The sequence below is a fragment of the Liolophura sinensis genome, chromosome 6, assembly GCF_032854445.1.
Source record: "Liolophura sinensis isolate JHLJ2023 chromosome 6, CUHK_Ljap_v2, whole genome shotgun sequence".
NCBI lineage: Eukaryota > Metazoa > Mollusca > Polyplacophora > Chitonida > Chitonidae > Liolophura > Liolophura sinensis.
In genome coordinates, this window is record NC_088300.1 from 14,612,074 (window position 1) to 14,629,736 (window position 17,663).

At 37.7% G+C, this 17,663-nt stretch overlaps 2 protein-coding genes across 4 annotated transcripts; one reads left to right on the forward strand and one right to left on the reverse strand.

The window, feature by feature from the left end:
* Positions 1-494: 494 nt before the first annotated feature.
* On the reverse strand, positions 495-8,884 carry LOC135466529 (galactosylgalactosylxylosylprotein 3-beta-glucuronosyltransferase 3-like). 3 transcript variants are annotated; one of them, XM_064744064.1, is made up of 7 exons: positions 8,660-8,884; positions 7,793-7,915; positions 6,993-7,124; positions 6,203-6,780; positions 5,687-5,773; positions 4,186-4,389; positions 495-2,235 (listed from the first exon to the last, which is right to left on the reverse strand). In XM_064744064.1, the coding sequence occupies exons 3-7, from the start codon at positions 7,042-7,044 to the stop codon at positions 2,137-2,139; spliced, it is 1,020 nt and encodes a 339-aa protein (XP_064600134.1). In that variant the 5' UTR covers positions 7,045-7,124; positions 7,793-7,915; positions 8,660-8,884; the 3' UTR covers positions 495-2,136. The 3 variants fall into 3 exon arrangements, with proteins under 3 accessions (XP_064600134.1, XP_064600135.1, XP_064600131.1); XM_064744065.1 differs by having other exon boundaries at positions 6,993-7,266; XM_064744061.1 differs by lacking the exon at positions 6,993-7,124.
* A 3,059-nt stretch (positions 8,885-11,943) lies between these two features.
* On the forward strand, positions 11,944-15,851 carry LOC135466932 (galactosylgalactosylxylosylprotein 3-beta-glucuronosyltransferase 1-like). Its single transcript, XM_064744687.1, has 5 exons — positions 11,944-12,031; positions 12,462-13,015; positions 13,812-13,898; positions 14,737-14,937; positions 15,753-15,851. Exons 1-5 carry the CDS (start codon positions 11,944-11,946, stop codon positions 15,849-15,851), a joined length of 1,029 nt encoding a protein of 342 aa, XP_064600757.1.
* Positions 15,852-17,663: the final 1,812 nt, after the last annotated feature.

Below are 17,663 nucleotides of genomic sequence, written 5' to 3' on the forward strand. Positions count from 1 at the left end.
ACCAGTATAGTGTCAAAATCTTCAAAGCATGTTTATCAAGCCCAAGAAGTTTCATGAACATATCATTGACAACAGCTGACCCAAACAAAATAGCTTACTTCGTAACGGGGAGCTAAACTGAAATATTCCTAATTATTCAAAATGAGTAAATCCCCGAACACAATTGATCATTCCCACCAAGTTTCCTAAAGATGATGTGAAAACTGTTGGAACATCTGACCCAAACATAAAACCTTACTCTGGCCAACAAAACTGAATAATACTGGCTAAGATAATATGACAAGGTCTAAAACCTGATAATTTGAATAAAAATATAAAGATACTATGTTGTCCAGGATATTGAAAAGTCTTCCATTCCCTTTAGAAAGTGAGCACGATACAATTAGCATTTTGTCAATCACTTATGCTTATTAGTTGATAGCAGGATGTCAGCATCCACTCAATAATTTTGATAAACTCAAATTAAAAAAAAATCCAAACGAATATTTTCCTTTTGTTTATTATACCTGAGTATATTGCTTTTCTGCGACTATGCTGTGGCGGCTTCTACATTGCTGTAGTTACATTCAAATGCAAATCTGACCAATGAGAAACAACATAATCACATATGGCATATATAACAATACAAATTACACAAGTATCAGACTGCATGCACTGGCAAGTGAATAATTTAGGTCTGAAACCGTCACGCATTACGTATGTGCATGGTCGATAGGAAAATACAGGTGTGAAATACGTTGGAAGAAATATATATGTAAAAAGATGAGAAACAAGTACGGAACTGAAATATTCACATATTGCACATTAAAATAAGGTTCCATAGCACCATATTTTTAAAAATGTTGTTCTTTAACATTATCCTTCACACTGAAGATGAAATATGCTCACCAAGGCTTAGACTGTAAGACCAAGTCTTACAGAAATTTCACATCTCAAGTCTAGCTAATTCAAATAAATGAACTCTCTTTTTTTTTTCCACACACTGTTTGTCTGCTACAAGAATTTAAATTTATTAAATTTTTATTTATTTGTAAGTTTGGGGCCGTGAGCAAATATACATATTAAATAGAGAGGAGCTTTCAAACAACATCAGGTGTGTCACGCAACATAGAGGCTGGTATGTTTACCTCCCCGAATAATACTCCGTCCTGCTGTTCATTACTGAGCACAAATTTATTTATTTATTTGATTCGTGTTTTACGCTGTACTCAAAAATATTTCACACCTGCCAGCAACATGGCGGGAGGAAACCAGGCAGAGCCTGGGGGAAACCCACAACCATCCACAGGTTGCCGCCAGACCTTCCCACACACCGCCAGAGAGGAAGCCAGCATGAGTTTGACTAGAACTCACAGCAACCGCACTGAGGAGAGGCTGATGGTTCACTGCGCCACGCTGGTGTGCTAACCCCATTAGTGCAAATAGATAGATTTGAACTTGTTTACAGATTCATATGTAGTCAAAAAAGTACTACATGTACTTCACATCATTTACAGATATCACTTTTGTTATTACAAAGCTTAATACATTCTTACACATGTGGCATGCAACAATCAAACACCATTCCATTCATATGCAGCTTTAGGTCAACAACTTTGCTGGACCTTAATTGGCCTAAAACTCATGACCTCTGCGGAAGGGTGGAGAGAACAGTAGCACAAAATATGCCATTTTTTACACTTTTTCTTAATTTTGGGGGTAGAACAGACTTTAGACTTCGTCTTCATGCTTGCTGTGTATGTAAACTCGATTCTGCTGAATCCTTGTTTCTTTCCTCGTCAAGTGCTATGAATGCCGCACAATGATTTTCAGGATTTGACTTTGTGTGAAACAAGGTACAGCAGTATCAAGTTACACAACAAACACCACTACAGCAGTGTTAAACCTTTAAAACTGCCTCCATCTGATGACATCCACTGGAATTCTGACGACAGTTAATTTTCACAAATCCACTATGAACTATGAGAGTGGCACAATCCACATTTCTCTGCCCAAGGTTGGAACTGAGCCTGTATCTCAACCTGGAGTCATCCAGGCTGAAGTTCCTAAATTACCATGCCTTTCACACATACATTTACAGATCTAGTACAGCACTATCCCATGCAGGGTAACCCTTCATTTCCCTATAAAATTGCGCTATACTTCAATATTAGGATCCGACTCCCTTCCTGACCGTTTTAACTTGGCTTCATTAGATAGTTTAGATTTTTCTGTCCTCGTATGCCACACAAGAATCTGTGGAAGAGAAAAGCAAAAACAACACTAAACATGTGTCATGGTGGACCTATTCATACACAATGTGGTTCATCTGCCTATATCTGCCATTAATTTTATTAATTTATCTATTTGGTTAGAGATTTACGGCGTACTTAACAATATTTCACTTACACACGACAGTGGTCAACATTATGGAGGACACCACGCAGAGCCTAGGGAAACCCGCAACAATCTGCTGGTAGTTACCAGGCCTTCCCATATAAAAATGGAGAGGAAGCCACCACAAGCTGAAATTGAACACCAGCCATCACATTGATGAGACACTTCTGGGTCATTGTGCTGTGTAAGTGCGCTAAACACCAGGCCATAGAGGCCCCATACAGTTTATACACTTAGTTTTACAGTGTACATAAGAACCATATGACAGGTAAGGCAACTTTGGTTACGAACATGTCATAAATGAGATGAGTCTACTCAGTTTTTTTCAATCAAATAAAAAACAAAATTCACTTTTTTCAAATTATTCAAATTATTAACATTTTCATTCAATGAATAGTAATATGATATATAATGTAAGTGTAATATTCATGATAACAGCATAAAACACCAATCAAATAAATGAATAAATTCAATTAAAGTAAACATAAAGTCAGCCACTAAATCTGAATTAATAAAATAGCATTCCAGAAATGTTCTAAACATATTTCAAAAAATTCTACACCCCTTAGCAAGAAAATATGCAGCAAATGATCGTCAGCGCCAAGCCACTAATTTGGTGACGCCATTTTGCCATGTTTTCGTTAACTAGAGTGATGTCACAAAACCTAGGGGCTCTCCCTTATCATCATTATTCAACAATGTGACAATGAGAAAATACAGAGGCCTCCGTGGCTCAGTTGGTTAGCGTGCTAGCGCAGCGCAATGACCCAGGAGTCTCTCACCAATGCGCTCGCTGTGAGTTCAAGTCCAGCTCATGCTGGCTTCCTCTCCGGTCGTACGTGGGAAGGTCTGTCAGCAACCTTTAGATGGTCATGGGTTTCCCCCTGGCTCTGCCCGGTTTCCACCCACCATAATGCTGGCCGCGGTCTTATAAGTGAAATATTCTTGAGTACGGCGTAAAACACCAATCTATTCAAATCAAATCAAAACAATGAGAAAATAAAATCAAAAACGCCTTTTAAGCAACCAAAGAGTATGTTCTGTTCTGTTTTCAAAAGTTTGACATTTCTTTTAGCTTGGCACTCACTCAGGATGACCTTCGTTGGCACAACCGCCGTCTTTTAGCTGTCCTTCTCATCCTCATCTCCAACCAGCAAGGATATAAGCATTAGGCCTATAGCTGGCTGTCTCAACACCAGGGAATTTACCCAAGATAGCAGGACCTTCTGATTTGTAACACTCTTTCATACAGATTTTGTAAATATGTTTTCGTAATAAATCTGACTTTGCTATTAATGGAAAAATAATGCAACGTCACAATATTTTTCTTCATTCAAATGACTTCCTCACATGAGGAGGTTTTCTTGCAGGCTCATCCTGACAAGTTACTGCTGCCTCCTGCCCAACTTGTCCGCATTATGACACGGGCAGCCTTTCTCAATTCCCTTCTAATAAATGTGTTGAAAATGCATCAGTTTAACCGTAATATCTGATTTATTGATTATCTGTCAATGATTATCATTGATATCTGTCTATCCCTATAAGAATCAACACTGACAATCTAAAGTTAATGTTGACGTGACAGCCAGTGCCCTATCCTCAACGCTCAACTTCATCTTCTCGGCTTTCAAAACCATAGAACTTTTTACACATTTTTCTGTGATAACTGTGTCCTATATCCTTTTTTCTATGTATATATAGTGGCAGACTTTATGTTCACTTTAATATAACCTTATATATTTAATTTATATGTTTTTTTTGCGAGGCTAGGTAATTAGCAACACAGACTGGCTCATCCACTGTGCTCACCTTTGTACACTGATCAGCCAAGGGCTCTAACTCTTCCATGGTGACAATATGGCGCAGCAGTTCTGATTCCTGATAGCCTCTCTTCACCCGCAGACTAAACTCAGCTTTTGGATTATCTAAAATGGTTTGTAGGTTCACAGCAAATCCAGCCATGTCCATAGCAAATGGACGTTGTGGTTTGAAGTATGTAAACCATTCCACTACCTGTGACAAGGAAAATATGATAATAGTTTTATTCATTTCATAAATGACTTAAGTTAGAAAGCATCAAATGATCACCAACTGTGACATCCCATTTGACTTTATAAAAAATTATCAGTTTAACTCATTAAACTTCTGACAAGTTATACACACCAACATGATACATTTAGTGGTAACATGGTGTTACAGTAGTAGGCCTAAATGTACATGTAGTGGCAACATGGTGTTACAGTTGTAGGCCTACATGTACATGTAGTGGCAACATGGTGTTACAGTTGTAGGCCTACATGTACATGTACATGTACACGCTGTGGAAACATGGTGTTACAGTTGTAGGCCTACATGTACACGCAGTGGCAACATGGTGTTACAGTTGTAGGCCTACATGTACATGTAGTGGCAACATGGTGTTACAGTTGTAGGCCTACATGTACATGCAGTGGCAACATGGTGTTACAGCTGTAGGCCTACATGTACATGTAGTGGCAACATGGTGTTACAGTTGTAGGCCTACATGTACATGTAGTGGCAACATGGTGTTACAGTTGTAGGCCTACATGTACATGTAGTGGCAACATGGTGTTACAGTTGTAGGCCTACATGTACACGCAGTGGCAACATGGTGTTACAGTTGTAGGCCTACATGTACATGTAGTGGCAACATGGTGTTACAGTTGTAGGCCTACATGTACAAGTAGTGGCAACATGGTGTTACAGTTGTAGGCCTACATGTACATGTAGTGGTATGTTACTTTGGCTGTAACTTTTATAGTGATAGAACATTTCCTTATTTTCATCCTGTTCTTCATAGCCAGGCTGTGCTTAAATTTGTCAAGTTGTTTATAATATCCCTTTACAACACTTTCAGTACAATTACATCTGGGAATTAGGACTTGATACCCAGATTAATTAATAAAGAGAGAAAATCAGAAGCACTATCACTGTGTATAAACAGAGTTGTGTGTTTCATCTAGAGTTTATCATTGTTCAGGACAAACATTTTGTTTGATTCTGATTTACTCATTCACCTTAAAGTGCCACTTAAAATTTTTTGTGACGTCTGAATAATTTCAGACTAACATAACTATTAGCCAGAAAACTAAAGCCCTTCATGTGCTTTTGAAAGTGCATTTTTGCACACCAAACCTTACGTGAAACACATTAGATGTTAAATAAATGATCACATTAAGCAATACATGTACAGCGTCAGTGGTGTGAGTACATGTAGGTTATTGTGTCTTGGTACCATGGAAGTAAATTGATCACAGATTTTCAGCATACATACAGTGACTAATCTAACCTTTCCATCCTGTACAATGGGCCTTTCGTAGCGCAGCTTTCCCACCAAGCCAACTGGCCATACAGACACCTTCTTTGTGTATCTCATCTACAATCAAATAATATGCAGATGCATTTAAACACTCAGAAACTGAAACTATGATTATCTTCATTTTTGCCTCTCAAGTTTATAGCTTTTTTAAGCTTGTACAACACCTTCAAATAAACAAAGATACAATACCAAAATCTTTGAAGATAGCGTATTTCATTACTATTATTATTAATGCTACACTCAAGAACTTTTCACTTCAAATGATGATAACATTCAGATTTATCAGTCAATAAACCCAGTAGCCCCTGGGTCGGGATGTAAGTGTCATCATCAAACATCATCTTCTAATATCAATTTATTATTAAAACAACTGGTAAAAAACCTAAATTATGTATGGTTGTAGATTTTCCTTGAAAGTGATTCAAACACATTTCAGTGATTTTCTACTGACATTTACCGCAATCGAGGTTCCCTCATTTTTATTACCTCTTCAAATATCTGAAGGTCGTATGTGTTATCATCATCAGCGAAGTATACCACCCCTTTCACATCTTGTCTCCCAAGATTTTCCCGTATCCAACTGAGACCCAAATTTCTCTGTAAAACTCCTCGTGGTTTCAGCCAGTTTGGATCATTCTCCGTCATTTTATAATCAGGTGGTGTAAGAATGTTCAAGTGTGTAAAACTGAGACCAGACTTTTTCAAGAAATTTGTCACCAGTTTTGTCTTTGTCTCAGAATCCTCAATGACTATCCAGTGAAAGTTTGGAATGTGGAGGAATGTTTGACTCAATCTTGTGAGTTCAGCTTTCTGCTCACATCTGGCATATGTAGGTGTTATGGCATATATTGTTGGCAAATTCTTGTTCAGACTGAAATCACTGACAGCATCCACTCCATACTTCTGTCTCAACTTAACCACTGCTTGTTGAAGAGCGTTCTTCTCATTTTCTAAGTCTGATTTCATCTGTGACAATTCAAGCTCTTGCTGTTTTAACTCTGCTGCCATACTCTTTAGCCTTGACCATTCCTCTGCTTTACCACTTTGACCAGGGCCATTAATATCTAAGAATAAAGAGAAGAAAATAGTTTCATTACATTAATGTCTTATAGATATAGCGATTGAGTATTATCTTCAACACAGGTTATTTGACAAGTCTTGGAAATATTTTTGAGTGTACCATAAACATGAATCAGAAATATGGATTTGAGTGATACAGATATCAGGGAATGTACAGGATATTCAGTATCAGTTTTATGTTTTTTATCATATTTACAGATTGTCCTGATCTTTGATGATTTGAATGAACAGTCATGTTTCTTCCACATTGTGAGAGATTTCTTCAGCTGTGTTACATGATCTGTCTCTTCCTGATTGTGTTGTGGCTAGTCCTCAGTCCTGGTAAGCCCTATTGTAAGATTATTATAACACAAATATTCTTTATAGGTATATTTCCACGTCAGATCGTCCAGCTTCCGTTACTCATAAACCTGGCTCCTATCATATGAATGAAAAAAGTCTCGCCTGGCTAGGCCTTTCAATCTAAAACACTACTCAAATAAATAAAACAAATTATTCAAATATCATTTTTAAGGAAGTAAGCGCTACTGAGAAATTGGCATGTTAAGGAGACAGACCTAAATATTTTGGGGCAAAGCTCCTAAATCAATATCCCAAATATTTTTTTGATCTTAAAACACATTAAGTGTGGCTGTAAGTATTTTGCACCAATTTCTGTTGCTTACCTTTAAGAATCAAAACAATGGTTTGTGTGAAATGATGACAAATGATGCTCGAATGCATTCTGTTTTAGAAAATATATAGGTTAGCATTCAGGTAGAACCAAGTAGTGCTCTAACAAAATTTACATTCTTTGTCAGCTACAGGTACGTACCATCTGACATATAGGTATTGCTGAACCAGTGGTATCTGGATTTGCGAATGAAACCTGATTGTTCAACCGTAACCTGGAAGCAACCAGTGAACTGCTTAAGTCAAATAAACTAGCGAGGACCTCCCAGCTCTAAGGCTTGACAGAAAGCGCACTTGTAGGATTTAAGATAATCTATTACTTACCACAGCTAGATAGCATCCAAAATACAATGATAAACATACACGTCAGATAACATAGTAATAGTCTCCTCTCACATATGCGCAGCATATCTCACTAGATCAACCTCCTTCACACCAAACCATTACCTGCAAAATGAAACAAACCAAGAGGCAAAGATAATACGGATGTCTAAAATTGAACAGTAACACCACAGAAGTGACATATGTTAACAAATAGTGTGAATATGTAGTACTAATTCTAGGTACTAACAGCCAGCAAACGCTAATTAGGATTATATAAAGATAATTTTATAATGAAACTTAGAGCATAAGAAGTAAAAGCAGAGATGACACTGTCATTCTTGGCAAAAGTCACATATATTATACCTGTAGGGGTAGTGTAACCCCGAAAAACGAAAGGCAGATTTTGACTCAAAGTTTCATCACTTCAGTTCTCCCAATGATGCATTATTGCGTCAAAACGAGCCTTTGTTTTTTCAGAGTTATCCTGCTTGTGTAACATTTTGAACTAATCAGTGAAAGACAAGATTTCACACGTTACCGGGTCAAATATGGCCATTCATTCAACTTCAGCTAGAGTTTTATTCTAACTGTTCATTTATGTACTTAGAAAGTGCCAGTGGGCAAGTCTCCTAGCACCATGGCTTAAGTAGAATTAAGTCAAAAAAATGCAACCATAATAGCTGGAAATTACTAGCAGCTTCAATACAGTGAAATTCACTGACAAATTTGCAAGACTAGCAAATCACATCAAACCAGTCATTGTAATTTTTTACAATACATTCCTAGATCTCTTTTACATGTAGGCTGCAGTCATATATTAGCCTTTAGCCCATTTAGTTTTGTGATCTAAAATTCAGCGACAGAAACCTGGATGGAAACTGTCATATTCCGCTGTTAAGTGATGTTGTTGTTGTTGCATGTGTTCCCCAATCTACTTGTTACCACGGCACCCCTGTGTGATGTGTGCAAGCCGATTTATGCTAGAGAGAACGTATAAAGCCATGGGTTTTCCCAGCATATGTAAGCTGACATGATCCAGATAATGTAAATATCAAAAGTTTTGCACCATGTTCCATTATGAATGTGTTTACAAACACGTTATGGCTAAGGATGCATTCGTACCTCCTTAAAGTGGAGATGTGCCTACAAGAAAGGGGACGCCACTACATCCATCATTTTTGAAGTGATTAAAGCAGAGTGCTCTATGTTTTGATGCCGACGTGAAGGCGTGGTGGTGGTGTGGGAGAGAAGGAATGAAGAACGAACCATGGAATTGATGAATAGATCAGTCAATACATCTACCCCCTTTGCATTCACAACATAAAAGTTACAGGCCTAACCTGTAGGCCTACTTGAACAGGCCCACATTAAGTGATGGTATAGCCTATGCATGGCTTGAATGCAGGTATTGATCGACTTGTGCATGTAGGTGTATCGATGTAAAGGTCATCTTTAAGCCTCCTAGATACAGCTTGCGTTGACATGTGCAGGGAGATATATATTTATGTACAAAGATCTGATTAATGTCGGTATATTTATCATTGGTATTTACTGAAGCACATATACATATGTAGAGACTTGCATGTGTGTATGTAAGGAAATGAATACTTCCATATCGGCCTAGCCAAAAGAATACCTTAGTTGTATATGAAAATATGCAAAACTTTATAGCTTATTTTACACAGCTAGAAATAAGAGAATACATTGTAGAGGGTTTTTTTTTAATACACTGATATTTTTTCTTATGCCTTATATAACATGTACATATGAATGTATATATATGTCTATATATATGGTAGGCCACATCAGTACCATGGCGCCCTAGGCCTACCTGTATTTTAGTAATTCACATTAGTAGTTGGCAGGTATTTTACTTTTAGGCTTAGGCCTAATCTCACAATTTGCATCAAATCTGGTTAAACCTGTATTTTGTTTGGAGTGTTACGACTGTATGCTCAAGGCTATAACAATTATACTGTACCAGTTAGTTTATGGATGGAGGAAATCGGAGAGTACGGTTGGAATTACCGACATTTACCTATAGAACTACGTCAGGAGAAAATCCGGCACCCTTTTACGCCAGACTCTTACCAAACTTCAGGCTCACATAAAGCCGGCCAATGCAGGCGTGTTCAAACACCTGCCTGGAGCGAGGCCGGTATTGCTTGAATGAATGTGTCAGCGATCGGGGTCTTCTAGTAGACTTTAATTTTACGTTTGCTCCGTTTGATCCTGATCGTTGATAGCCATGACATAGCCTACCGCCATAGTTAAGGTTGAACTGTTAGTTCAACTGAACTGCTGAAAATAATTACATGTACTGACTAATCAAATAAAACTTGTACGCTCCCGTCACATATTCATAGGCCTACTGTACCGTAACGCAAACTATATGCAGCTACACCCACGAAGTACACATACATACATGCCCACGTAGGCCTACCCACGAAATACACCTACCGGCAGACATGTACACGTACCCACAAAGCACACCTACCTGCAGACATGTACACGTACCCACAAAGTACACCTACCTACCGGCATGTATACGTACCCACGAAATACACCTACCTGCAGACATGCCCACGTACCCACGAAATACACCTACCTGGAGACATGTAACGTATCCACAAAGCACACCTGCCTGTAGACATGTACACGTACCCACTAAGTACACCTACCTACAGGTATGTACACGTACCCACGAAGTACACCTATCTACATGCATGGATTCGATTCGGTGGACCATGGTTCGATGGATTAGTCTGAATGGACAGTATGAAATGCCCGGTACTATGGCCTACCGAAAAGGAAGCTCCATCTGATCCATTTGGAATCTCTAACCGCTAGGCGGCCTTAGTATAAGTTAATCTGACTAAGGCCAACTGAACAATTAAGTCGCGTGTTCGAATCCAACTCTGGCAAAGAGGTTTCTTGGAGCCTGGCGCAGATCGGTGCATGGTTTACTCCGGGCACTCCATGAGCCAAAACCACGACCACCGTTATATGAACACGGCGTTATATATTAATTTAAAAAAAATAAACACAAATAAATTAATAATTAAATGCGTGTACAAAATAGCTGAGGTTATCAAAATCTCAATCCTTAACCATTAAAATATCTTAAATGTAACTTTCGGTGCTTTCCGTTCTCAGATATAAACACTGTCACCCCACCGATAAATACACTACTTTGTATCCATGCATATCTAAGTGCAGATAGTTCACCACACGGTAATGTGTGGCTGAACGATGGACATTGAACTCTCTGCATTGAGTCTGAAGTATACACACTATACAACTATAACTGCATCCATACAGTTCACTTAGGCTAATTGTAACATGATTGGGCGATAGGAGTTTTTGATGGTTTCAAATCTCTAACCTGTAGCCGGTAATGTAGGCTTACAATAAGTTACCTTATCAGAGTATATTAATCTCAGCTGAGATCAACTTAAGTTTTTACTATACTTATCCCTTCCGGAAGCTGAGTTCATGAATATATTGCTCAGGTAAGGGAGAAAAACAAAACCATGTCAGACCTTTCATTCGTGACATATACATATGGTAAGTATAGTGCTTAGCGTTTTTATCACCCTTTACTACGGTACATATACAATTTTGTTAAACACCTGCACCAAGCGGATGCCAAATGTAGGACTACACCCGGTGGTATCAAAATAGTGACAAATTGTGAATTTATACTTGTAAAAGTAAAGGTTTCCTTGATGTGTATAAATGTTCGCGTACAATTCTTAACATATCCGGTGCAGGGAAACTGTATCGTCCAGACCTATACTCTATTCAACACTTACTGATTTCTGTTTTCAAAATTCTTGTATTGTGTGTCAATTTCTTAAAAGACATTTTGTCTATATATATTGTCTTTTGTGACTGACACATGTATATTAAACTAACATTCTGTCTCAACATTGTATACATGCAGTGCTGTACATACGCACATATATCTTAATAAGCATACTTTCTCCAATGAAATGTTTGAAATATTGAGCGATCCCAAGTTTACGCGGTACCCTAATAGCCATGTATATAAATATCAGGGAATGTACAGGATATTCAGTATCAGTTTTATGTTTTTTTTTATCGTATTTACAGATTGTCCTGATCTTTGATGATTTGAATGAACAGTCATGTTTCTTCCACATTGTGAGAGATTTCTTCAGCTGTGTTACATGATCTGTCTCTTCCTGATTGTGTTGTGGCTAGTCCTCAGTCCTGGTAAGCCCTATTGTAAGATTATTATAACACAAATATTCTTTATAGGTATATTTCCACGTTAGACAGTCCAGTTTCCGTTACTCATAAACCTGGCCACTATGGTATGAATGAAAAAAGTCTCGCCTGGCTAGGCCTTTCAGTCTTATACACTACTTAAATAATCAAAATAAATCATTCAAATATCACTTTAAGGAAGTAGGCGCTACTGAGTAATCGGCATGTTAAGGAGAGTGGCCTAAATATTTTGGGTCCAAGATCCTAAATCAATGTCACAAATAATGTTTTGATCTTAAAACCCATTAAGTGTGGCTCTAAGCATTTTACACCACTTTCTGTTGTTTATCTGTAAGAATCAAAGCAATGGTTTGCGTGAAATGATGACAAATGATACTGAAATGCATGCTGTTTAAATGTTTCTACTGGTTTGCAGATGTTAATGAACCAACTAGGCTATCTCTGGAAGAAGAACGATTGAAGCTCATTGACATGGTAAATCAGCTGAAATACCAACAGACAGAATTATCAAATTTGAAAGTTAGATTGGAAAATAAGGAAAAATACTTTCAACGAGCAGAGGTCAGGCTGCGACAAAAATACGGAGCGTACGACATCGGTAGAGCTTTGAACCTCAACGAAAACATGCCAACGATTTTTGCAATAACACCAACGTTTGCCCGAGACGAACAGAAGTCTGAGTTGACCCGACTGAGTCAAACGTTTCTTCATGTTCCGAACTTTCACTGGATAGTCATCGAGGACTCAAAGTCAAAGACCCAGCTTGTGAGAAACCTTCTGGGCCGAGCTGGTCTAAATCACACACATCTGAACTTAGTTTCTCCACAAGGTCAATCCCCATTGTCAGGAGATTTACAGAGGAATCGGGGCCTCCGCTGGATACGCGAAACCCTTGGCAAGTCTGATGTCAGAGGAGTGGTGATTTTCGCGGATGATGATAACACGTATGACCTCCGGATATTTGAAGAGGTAATCATTGAAGAGGCTATTCTGCCCACACTTGTACATACTCCAAGAGTTTAGTACACGTGTAACAGCTCCGAGAAATCATATAATCAAGTTAAGTAATGGATTGCAGATTGAAACAGAAAATAAAAATAGTAATTCTTACGCATTTCTTTGCATATTTTTACAGAAGTATACAATTTCAGTACTGGTATAACTACAGGATGCAACCTTGTGTCAATGCTGATAAACTGCAGTTCATGCAGTGTCAACGTTTTTTATATTTATATATACCTGTGTTTAGCCAGCGGTATCAAAATATATACCTGTAGAATTTTTACCTATTTGTTGGTATCTCTGTCCATGACAAATGCATGTTGTATAGTCATAGAAATATTTCACCACTAGGGAATAAAATCTGTGACATACACAATGTGACAATGTGAATACCGTATGGGGTACATAATTCTTGACAGTTAATTTCGATAAAACAGATCACACAGTAAATATGTCAAACGTAATACCTTCCCATTTAAGCGTACTGCATTTACCAGCTCTCTGAACTGATCGAATATGAAGAAAACTGAAGTTACACTTTTCACTTTTTCACTTTTTTGCCTTCCCTAATATTATGCTCGTTGTCAGGTTTGCTCCTGGGCTTTAAATAATTGACACTTACTTTCCCATGGTGGTAAAATTTGTGTCCTTTTGCTGAATTTATAGTGGGTTCAATAAGTAATGAGTCGCTCACTTCCGCTTCATCATTATTATATGTGATTAAACTCTATACATTTATGGTTATGGCGTATGTTTTCGACAGATGAGATATACAAAGAAAGTATCGGTGTGGCCAGTTGCCTTTGTTGGGGGTTTGCGCTATGAGAGGCCTATTGTCATTAAAGGAAAGGTCAGGAAAATCACATTATTACACTGTATGTATATAGATTATTTAACTCCTACCTTTCAATTCTTTATTAAACTTGAACAGATGTATATATGTATTTATAGGTGACTTGACACACCGGTGTACAATTTTCTTCTGCCGAATTCTACTATTTGCTCTAGACATACAACGAGCATGTATTAATTGAAAAGCAATTTATTGAACAAAGGACATCCTTGAAACAGGAACGTATGCCCGTAGATGTACATCTGTAGGCCTACCAGAAAAAGTCGATATTGGTATAATGTATGATTGAAGTCTGAAACATTTATGATTGTTTGGAACTATGCAACCAACAGTTTAGCCCAAGTAACGTTTAAACGCCATGCATATTGGAAATGTCAAGGAGCAGGCAAAATGGTGCTTTGACTGAAGTCTTTAGATTTGACAAGTAACACTATACATGTCGTTCTGTTTGTCAGCTTGTATATCGGTAGCTTGGACTCTTAGTCGGTCTGTCTGTCAAACCATGGCATCCTGGTTTTAACATGAGCAATTCACTACACGCAGGGCCGAACAAAGTTCAATAATTTTACTTTATTTATTTGATTGGTGTTTTACGCCGTACTCAAGAATATTTCACTTAAACGACGGCGGCCAGCATTATGGTGGAAGGAAACCAGACGCATCCAGGCGAAAACCACGACTCTCCGCAGGTTGCTACCAGACCTCCCTACGTACAGTAAAGTTCAAGATGACATCGGCATTTTTCGGAATGTTGCAGATATTGGGAATTGGTAACTGTTTAGTTGTATTTTCCCACATAGAAATGCGCATGGATATTGCTTTTGATTGCTGACAGGTAGTCGGGTGGCAGACGGAGCCTGCGCAGGATAGGCGTTCTTCAATTAATGTAGCTGCTTTTGCTGTTAATCTCCGACTGATTTTGGATAAACCACAAGCACAGTTTCAAGAGAAGCAGGGTGGTTATTTTTCGTCGGCTATGCTTAATCAGTTAGTTACTCAGACAGAACTGGAGCCCCTGGCCAACCAATGTACAAAGGTTGGTTATATGGTTATGTACTCTACATGAGTAGAGTCAATAAAACAAAAATAACACTGAAAGTAGAAATAACTGAAATAGCAAATTCTTATCACAACTTCTTTTGACACCTTTTGTTCTTGAAGCATTTGATATATATTTTTGCACTATATAAATGAAACGTAACCTGTTGTAGCCAGATAACCGAAGACGGATTCAAACGATTGATTTATTTGTTTATTGTGTAGCGTTTTACGCTATACTCTGTAATGTTTCACTTTGATTTGATTTATTTATTTATTTGATTAGTGTTTTATGCCGTACTCAAGAATATTTCACTTGTACGACGGCGGCCAGCATTATGGTGGGCGGAAACTGGGCATAGCCCTGGGGAAACTCACGACCATCCGCAGATTTGTTTCGCTTTGATATCCGACGATGGTGTCGCGCATTGACAAGTACAATACAAGCCAAACGTAGGCCTATACATTCCGGAAGTACACAAAGGGAGGTAAGAAAAGCGTAAACATTGTCCAAAGTGATTAATGGTGGTATCTCAAAGTTTTACCTGCATATAAAGCACAATTACACAAGGGAGGTGTTCTATCGCTGATGTTCTGTGTGCCTACTAATTACCTTGAATTACCCAATTTTCAGTACTTTAAGTATTGAGCTGAAGTTTTGAGTTCATCTGCTTCGTAAAGGCGAGCGCTTTGGTAGCCTTGCTACCATTTCTAAGTTGCAAACACGTTCAGAATGTATGTTTGTCATATGGATTGATTTTCATGTTTATATCCGTGCAAAAGTTCTTCTATACACTTCTCCTTTTCTTGTAGGTATTCGTGTGGAAGTCCAAAGCAAAGAACCAAAAGTTGCAAGATGGAACCAAGATAAAGCGTTATGAAAATATGTCCCATCCTTACATTGAGGTATAGCTCAAGCTACATGTACGTATAGTACGTATGTGAAAGATAAATGGAGCTGTATGCAGCTGTTGGATGTACAAGGACCTCGATGGATTCACTCAGCAAAGCCGTAGTATCTTTTAGCATTGGCTTCATCATTAAACACTCGTCACAGGTCTCATTTTCATCCAAATAGTCAACTTCTGGGTATTATGTAGGTTTTGAAACATTTTACAGTTGAAGTGTTAAGTTTTCGGATACCTTATAATATAGGTTTTTTTCCCGTAAAAGATATAATTGGCAACTTGAAATAGTTACCAATATTCTGCATAATGATGACATTCAGTCATTCTGAAATGTTGAAATATGTTATACCGCCATGCATAATTTTTTTTAATCATATATATACGTTTTTACTTTTAAATATTGGTATTTAGTTTGTTGATATTTTTCACCCTGTGTATTTAAACTGTGCAAAAACACAAAGGGTTTCACTCATTTTTAATTTTCTGAGGTGGTAAAGTTAACCCTGGCTCTACCAAATGGACATGCACCTTTGAGGCACTAAATGCGCTATAACATATACAGCCCATTGGGACATTATTTGTAGTTTTAAAACGGATTAAAGCTTCAGTGTGAATAGATTTCCTTGTTTTACTGAATTAAATGGAATCTTGTGTATCGTAGTGATTGGAGTAGTACAGGCGGGCCTTATGGTTGTAATGCTCTCAGCCGAAAAATTAAAATGAACATATAAATGAGCAAGATGTTGCCTATAAATTTTTTTAATGCTTGCTTTTGGATATTTGATGCCACTTTGCCACTGTCATAAATTATCTTTATTTGAGATGATTTTTTGGCGGCTTTGCGCTGGTGAATATTTTTTCACACGCTTCCTGCCCTGTATTGGCTTTCTCTTGGCATTTGCTATGATTTCTAGCATGTAAGTCCTTCACATAGCTATTGTCTCGTGGGCCGGAAAAGAAAACTAAACTGGTAGATTTGATCAGTATTTAAATAAAATGAAATGAAAAGTTATGTTTTATGTAACGTGATGTAAAATTTTTTTGTCAAGATGCAAGTCACATGCAAGTGCATAGTCTATATAAGGATAAATGAATTAATACTTAGCCTGTAGCCATTCTATATTTTAACGGGTACTCGATAAAATTGACGTAGAATTAATTTCTGTTTGTGTAAGCTAACTTGGACGTCTGTAATTTTACATGATCTATATTTAGTTACACAATAATTACGATCAATAGATCAATATAGTTACTGTTTACAGTTACGTTGTCAATGTCACGTACCTATAGGTAGCAAGGCGCATGCGGCGATTTCTTTGTGACTTTGGCGTGTTGAATTTATCACCCATAACTCTTACTGCCGTTGTATAAACATAAATAAAATAGTCTTAAGTGTGGCGTAAAACACCCATCAAATAAATCAATAAATTGCATTGGGTTACGGTTTCATCGCTTTCCTTCCAAATAAAATCGATTACACATGGGATCTTGGACAAAGCGGGTAATGCCAGATTGCCTTCAGTAATTCTAGACCAGTGACGTCTAATAAGTTGCAATTAACATTACTGTATATTTTTTTACCTAATTCTGCTAAAGTCATTGTGCTAGGGGGCGTGTAAATTTCTGCTATTTATGCAATTACATGAACAGTTAGAATAAAACCCTGACTGAGGTAAATTGACAAATGACCGTATTTCACCGATTACGTGGAACCATTTGCCAGCTATCACACTGTCGCCGCTGTTCGTGTTTTACTCTCTATGCTGTATGTCTTTAATTATACTAAATTATAACGTTAAATAACATTAATTTAATG